This window comes from Mus caroli, chromosome 9 (genome assembly GCF_900094665.2).
Source record: "Mus caroli chromosome 9, CAROLI_EIJ_v1.1, whole genome shotgun sequence".
NCBI classification, from domain to species: domain Eukaryota; kingdom Metazoa; phylum Chordata; class Mammalia; order Rodentia; family Muridae; genus Mus; species Mus caroli.
The window spans coordinates 37,014,637-37,021,650 of NC_034578.1; the positions used below are offsets into that span (position 1 = coordinate 37,014,637).

General features: G+C 39.9%; 1 protein-coding gene across 2 annotated transcripts; it reads left to right on the top strand.

Moving 5' to 3' along the window:
* Positions 1-317: 317 nt before the first annotated feature.
* Positions 318-3,066, top strand: Tmem225 (transmembrane protein 225). 2 transcript variants are annotated; one of them, XM_021173008.1, is made up of 4 exons: positions 318-698; positions 1,510-1,656; positions 1,910-2,044; positions 2,737-3,066. In XM_021173008.1, the coding sequence occupies exons 1-4, from the start codon at positions 518-520 to the stop codon at positions 2,964-2,966; spliced, it is 693 nt and encodes a 230-aa protein (XP_021028667.1). In that variant the 5' UTR covers positions 318-517; the 3' UTR covers positions 2,967-3,066. The 2 variants fall into 2 exon arrangements, with proteins under 2 accessions (XP_021028667.1, XP_021028668.1); XM_021173009.2 differs by lacking the exon at positions 1,910-2,044.
* The last annotated feature ends 3,948 nt before the right edge of the window (positions 3,067-7,014 follow it).

The following is a 7,014-nucleotide window of genomic DNA, read 5'->3' on the forward strand; positions in this document are numbered from 1 at the left end:
CTCAAACTCCACTGGGTGTCACTAACCCTCTACACAAGTATTCCGATGCAGTACAGGACTAGGACTCTTCAGTTAAGCCCATTAAGTCTTTGAAATATCGAGAGAGAGAGAGAGAGAGAGAGAGAGAGAGAGAGAGAGATGGAGGGGTGTGGGGGTGTGAGGGGGTGTGAGTGTGTGTGGAGAAGTGTGAAATCAGACCTCATCACATTGTAGCTCTTTCAAAGAACCTTAGTTGTTCCAATGCCCTAGGTACCAAGGTCAAGGGTCAAACCAACAGACAGAGGATTCCATAGTCGTTTGTTGCTCTGACAACAGTCTGCCCTTTATATAAGAATGGTAAAGGGAGGAAGTTATCTTTTCTGTTCTTCAGCTAACTTCAACTTCTGCCTCTACTGATGTCTCTGCCAACATCTCTGCAGTCAGTGAATATCCAGAGTTCATTCTGCATCGTCTGACTCATCAAATCAAAGACGTGTAAAACATTGGTGGTAGTCTCTGGTAGAAATTTTTATCCACAATGATGCACATCCCAAACAGAAGTATCCAGGCTGCCAACATATTCTTCTCCTCTGGAGCCATACTTCTGTTGATAGTAGGACTCATCATGGAAGACTGGGTGGAACTGATTCCCAAAGTGAGAAAGGATAAAACTACTCACAGTCCATGGCTGGGATGCTGTCCTCCCTTTTGGCCTGAAGGTCAGAACTATGCTATGGGAAGTGGTGGGTAGGAGAGAAATTTTCTTTGGCTGATCTGATCAACTTATCCATTATTCCTGGGAGCAACTTTCTCAGGCAACTGTAAGCCACTTGCTGTAAAATTTCACTATGTAGATGCTTGGGAGAAAAGATTGGGGTCTCACTGGTTTAAGCACTGATTGGGATTTTTGTTTTGTTTTGTTTTGTTGTTTTTATTTTGGGTTGGTTGGTTGGTTGGTTGGTTGGTTGGTTGGTTGGTTGGTTTGGTTTGGGGGTTTTTTGTTTAGTTTTTTGTTTATTCATTTGTCTTTTCAAGACAGGGTTTCTCTAGCTACCTAGAACTAGAGGCTCTAGCTACCCTGGAACTCACTCTAGACTAGGCTGGCCTCAAACTCACAGATATCCATTTGCCTCTAACTCCCCAAGTACTGGGATCAAAGACATGAGCCACCACCTCTGCTTAAGCACTGAACTTTTGATAAACCTGATCACTAGCAGTGGGGTAGTCAGTACAAGTAGACATGAAGGGATGTGAAGAAAATGACTGGCCTAAAGGAAAATGGATTTTCGGAGCAGATGGGGTGGTACAATATTTAATGACCTCTGAGTTATAAAGACTCTCATAAAGACACTAAATATCTGCTCGTTCGATTTTGCTCTCTGAAATACACTGCCTCTTTATTCTTCTTTTCTCTGTTCTGTATTCTGATTTTTATTTTGACCCTCATGAAAGTTTGACCTAGACAGCTGTGGAAACGAGTCTAGAAGAAATGTATATCCTTCTCTCAATATAGCTTCTGCTTCCCAACAGAGAGCCTGGAGGTGGTCAGGCGGATAATGAAGATGACTCTCAACATTGCCATCTATCTAAACTTGATCATAGGTTTGCAGTTCACCTATATGATTTCTCAAAACAAGTGTGTGCATCTCCTTGTTGGCTTCCTGAGTTTCTTCGAAGGTAACTTCCTAGCTCCATTTGGTATACATGGAAGTCACAATGGGCTTGTGGGTTCTAGTCTGCAATCTTTAAATAGCTAAGCTTTCCAATTCTCTTGATTTAAGGGTACATGCTGTTTCTCAGTTAGATCTATCACTAACTTAGGATCACTCTGTGGAATAGCTGTGCTGGACAAGATAGGATGAATGGGAGTGAAACCTTTCCTAATGGGTTTCAACTTCCTGAGAATAAGACTTTTCCTTTTGGACACTAGGTTGCCTTTTGTTCTATGCGATCATTGTGTATCATCACAAGCTAAATAAAGGTCAATATGTGTACTTCGTTAATTACAAGACCAAATGGATAGCTTTCACTGTCTACTTAACAATCGCCCTCTTTCTTACCTGTGGTGAGTATCCTTCCCGCCCCAGGGCCCTTAAAGAGAGATGAGAGTCAGTCAACACCCAGGGAGAGGAATATGAAATAACAAAAATGGAGAATCAGAAAAGATACCAAAACTTTAAAGGGTGAAAAATCACTTGGACTAACTCTCTAAATAGAGTTCTTAGGAGCAGAAATCTGAACTAGGACATGGTAGGCTATGCCTGCCTCCAGGGGCACCCCTTATCATCTCCTTTTTGGTATTTTTAGTACCTTTCCAAGTTAAAGGCAAATATAAATCATGAAAGACACCACTAATGACAATGGCTGAGAACAGGTGTTTAATTGTGTCAAGGGAGGACCAGGGATCCAAGGAAAACAATATGGTGCCAATGTAATTACAAAACACCTATCAGCAGTCACTGATATTAGAGAGACCCGCCAATATAGAAGGTCCCCTTCTACTGGAAAGCCATAGAATTTTATAAGAATTGCACTTCCCCAAGGAACCCAGGAAGAAGCACACTATCATTCAGAATGAGCCCTTCCAAAGGAGCTGAGAATTACTGAAGTTACTGTGGGTATATTCCACTTCCTCTGGCTAAAGCTAGGAAGTATTCACAAAGCTCAGTGGTCAGAGTCTTCTAAATATTTTGAGGGAAGTGATCTTACATCTCTGCATAGTACACTAATCCTGCTCCCTTGCTTCTCTGTCCCTAGGTATCTTCTGTTTCATACAGAGCACAAATAGATGCGAATGCATGAAATTCTGTATACCCCACACAGAAAGTAAAAGCCAAGAAATGATTCCAAGTACAATCGAAGTTGTTTCACTTCCGCCACGATCTGCAATGCCTCGAAGCATCGTCCATGTGCACTCTGTGACCTCAAAGGATGGTTCCTTAAACAGACCACATATCCAAGCACGTCGTGTAACCTGGGCTCTATGATTTGACAATATGTACCTTTCAGTACTACCTGACGTTGCTATGGAATTAGCTGTATGTATCCAATCATTCATCTTTGTATGGCAATAAAAAGTTCAGAAAAAGTGTCTGTTTTAAATCTTAACCTATAAATAATTTCTTCTATATTTGTTATTAACATAAAAACTTTAAATGAATAGAATTTGCTACACTGTTAACTCTATAACAGTATAGAATACTTTTTTAATTTTACTGTGTAATGTTTTGAACATATTGATGGGAAGACAAGGAAATATGATGAACACCTGTGGACACAATCACTCTATGAATTTTTAAAATTATGTCCTTTCTTATTTCTACATTTCTATTGGAAGATTTTAATTAAAAATGATGTTCCTCTAGACATTTTCCTAATTTTACCTTTATTTCCCATAATAAAACATGTTTCGGGATGGCTGACTGGTGATTTTAGATCATGTTCTCATGTCTACTTTAATGTTGCTGTATAAATGATGTCCAGCTAACTTTATAAGTGATTGGAGAAGTGGTATAGGTGTAGAACACAATGGCAAAGATAAGTTAGGGCAGGACCACACGGGAGAGCAAGACAAAGTTTATCACCTCTGTGAAACAAGTGTCTCTATTCCTATACCGATGTGGCAAAACCACATCATTGTTGAATGATGGCAGAATTTCCTGTCAGACTAAGCAAGTAAACAGGAACTAGACAGTTCTGATGCTTCATCTGTGTTACAAGCAGCCTTCATTAGGGTAACAAGAACATCACTATTTATGATTGTGGAGATGCACAATGTTCCCAGACAAGCACTAAATGATCTGGGGCTAATTTTACACCCCATTAATCACTATTTACATCAGTGTTTGTATCAAGCCTAACATTTTTAAAACTGCAAAGCATCTCACACAATGAATTACTAAGTTGCTTATAGAGCAAGCGGATCCATGATATACATTGCACAATTTGAATCACATATTTATATATGTATTTTTAAATTTCTTGAGAAGATGGAAAGATCTCCCATGCTCATGGATTGGCAGGAATGGGGTAGAGTACCTTCTGCTTCTATTTTGTGGAATAGTTTTTGCAGAAGTAAATAGTTTGGAAGTTTATTACTTGGGCATGGAAACGTTGGAAAGGATAACAATATTCACATATTTTTGGTGAAAGATTTTTTTGTTAGAACATATGCCTTATTTCAGTAGTTAGGACCTTTGGGCTTTCTGGTTACTTTGTTCTGAGTACACGGATTTTTAAACACTTTGGAAGATTATGGGGTCTGGGGGAATGTATCTTGTTACTGTAAATTCAACTGTCCTACATTCTGTCCTCCTTGCTACTGTTCCACTTGTTTTTCCATGATCAAATTGCTGAAATCCAATGATAAAAAGAAAAATTTAACATAAGCAAGGAAAACACAATGTATCATTTTTTTCTCCAGAAATCCTAGAGATCAAATTCTGAAGGAAGTCCGTCTTAAATGAGATGACATAACAGCATTCCAAGGTTAGAAGAGTGTTTTCTGGGTAAGGCAGACCTTAGTGCCTACAAAGGCCAATCCTTGTGGGAAACACCGAGCACACCCTCATGAAGTAAAGGCTCCAGATACAAAGCTAGAAAGCAAAGTCTAGGGAACAAGCTGGTGACCAGGGGAAGGTGTTAAGGGGATAGCTGGTACAGGTCCTCATCTCCCCCACATTTCCCAATAGCTGCGCTTTTCTGACTTTGTCCACTACAATGGAAGAACAGAGACTTAATCCTTGCAAAATCTGAACAGAAGAAGCAGAAGATGGAAATACCATTACAGCAGGGACATGTAAAGCTTAAAAGTGAGCCTTATTTTCAAATCTTTTCTTCCTCTTACACAGAGTGAGAATAGATAGCTACACAGCCACATTTGTAACCTCCAGTGGATGGATGAACTGATGAAATAGCAGAACTCAAAATTAAGAGATTTTTCTACAAACTGGATAAAACTGGACATACTTGCATAAACTGTAGTGATAGTCATTTGTGGGATATAGCAGAGTCATGAACTCATATGTGGGATATAGCAAAGTCAGCCTCATAGATCATGAATGTTGTAGTTACTAGAGGCCAGATCAGGAAGAAAGAGAGCCAGGAAGTAGTTGATCGATGGTTACTAACTTACAGTTAAGCTGGGTAGTGGTGGGGCACACCTTTAATCCCGGCACTTGGGAGGCAGAATTTCTGAGTTCGAGGCCAGCCTGGTCTACAGAGTGAGTTCCAGGACAGCCAGGGCTACACAGAGAAACCCTGTCTCGAAAAACCAAATCTCCTCCCCCCTCCTCGAAAAAGAACTTACAGTTAAATAAGGTGATATTCTGGGGTACTATTTTTAGAGTAAATTGACTGTGGGTAACTTTAATGTACATTTCAATAACCTGAAAGAGACACCACAGCAAATCTCTCCACCCAGCCTGATCCTGAACATCTTTTCCCAGGGTCTAGCCCTATGAGTCTGTCTTACTTTCTCTTCCACATACCATCCCCAAGCCACAAGATCTAGTCCAGGTCTCACATTCAGTACCCAAGTCCAGTCTGGCCACCCATGCCTGAATCACAACCCACAGCTCCCCACTGAACATCCAACCTCTCCACCCAGCCAGATCTATCCCTATACTTCAGGTTTGGACCAAGATGCATACTGTGTACAGCAGCTCAGTTCTCTCTGTCTACCTGACTTTATCCCAATAAAGTCCAGAGGTCCAGATCTCATTTTAAAAGTACAAACAATTTAAACAAGATCAAAGCAGTATCTCCCCTCTGAAACATACCACTCATGTAGAAATGGTCAAAAGCGAGAATTACACAGATGACAGAACACAAAATTTAAAACAACAGTCATAAACTTTATTTTAAAAGTTAAAGAAGTATAAAGAAGCCATGAAAAAAAACAGTAAAGTTAAAGAGAGAGAAATCAAAGAAAATAAACACCTGAGTGATGGCCAAGAAGCTACACACACAGGGTGATGGACATAGTAAGACAGCCCAGGAGGGGAACATGGGATTCAATAAAGACATAGAAACACTTGTGGACTCAAGCAGAATGAAGATGGAATTGGAAAGCCTGGGGCTTCAACTAGAAAACTCAAAAGGAAGCCCAGCAGGTGCAATACATCAAGCAGAAGAGAAAATATCAGGACTCAAAGACAAAACGTGGGATTTAGACCAAATAAGGACTATGGAAAAATTATAAACAGAGGAAAGGAACATACTGAAATGAAAAGATGAGACCTTTAAGTTGTATGCATAGGAAAAGGAGAGAAACCCCAAGTCACTGGAATCGAGCACATCACCAAAAAGATCAAAGAAGAAAAGTTCCCCAAACTAAGGAAAGACATCTGAATAAAGATACAAGAATCATGCAAAACCCCAAATAGACAAGACTGGAAAGGAATATTTCTACAGCACACTGGGCTTAAAACATGATAAATAGAATTAGTAATGTATTTACTCTATGTTAAAAAATGTTAAGATAATGAGAGTATTCTGAATCTCTTTCTGCCAAAAAACTCTTGGTCAATATGAGTTAGTGTATGTGTTAATTAGCTAGATTTAGTAATTCTCCAACATACATATATACACATATATTTCAAAATAATATGTTTGACATATTGTTAAATATATACGATTTATGTCAAATTTTTAAAAATTTAAGAAACGTTTAGTATTTTGGTTGTTCTGATGCTTTTGATGTAAAAAAAATAAATAAAGTAATTGGAACTTGATATGGCTGGCAAGAAGCCTCAGCAAATAGAGGCACTGTTTACTACCAAGTTTGATGATGTGATTTCGACTCCCAGTACCCACATGGTGTGAGATGAGAACTGACTCCCACAAGTCTTCTCAATCTCCTTATGAGGGCTGTGGCATACAACACAGAGTGGGGGGAAAGGAAGGAGAGAGAAGGAGGAAGGGAGGATGAGGGAGAGGAGAAAGAGAGGGGGGAAGGAAGGGAGGGGAGGGCAGGGAAAGAAGAGGGAGGGCAGGGGAAGGGAGAAGGGAGAAGGGAGAAGGGAGGGGTGCAGG

What these genes read in the sequence shown, in the direction of transcription:
- Tmem225 (XM_021173008.1), top strand. Translation starts at nt 518, where the DNA reads ATGATGCACATCCCAAACAGAAGTATCCAGGCTGCCAACATATTCTTC. An exon ending in TCCTCCCTTTTGGCCTGAAG is followed by an intron (nt 699 to 1,509) that starts GTCAGAACTATG and finishes GCTTCCCAACAG; the next exon opens with AGAGCCTGGAGGTGGTCAGG. An exon ending in CGCCCTCTTTCTTACCTGTG is followed by an intron (nt 2,045 to 2,736) that starts GTGAGTATCCTT and finishes CTCTGTCCCTAG; the next exon opens with GTATCTTCTGTTTCATACAG.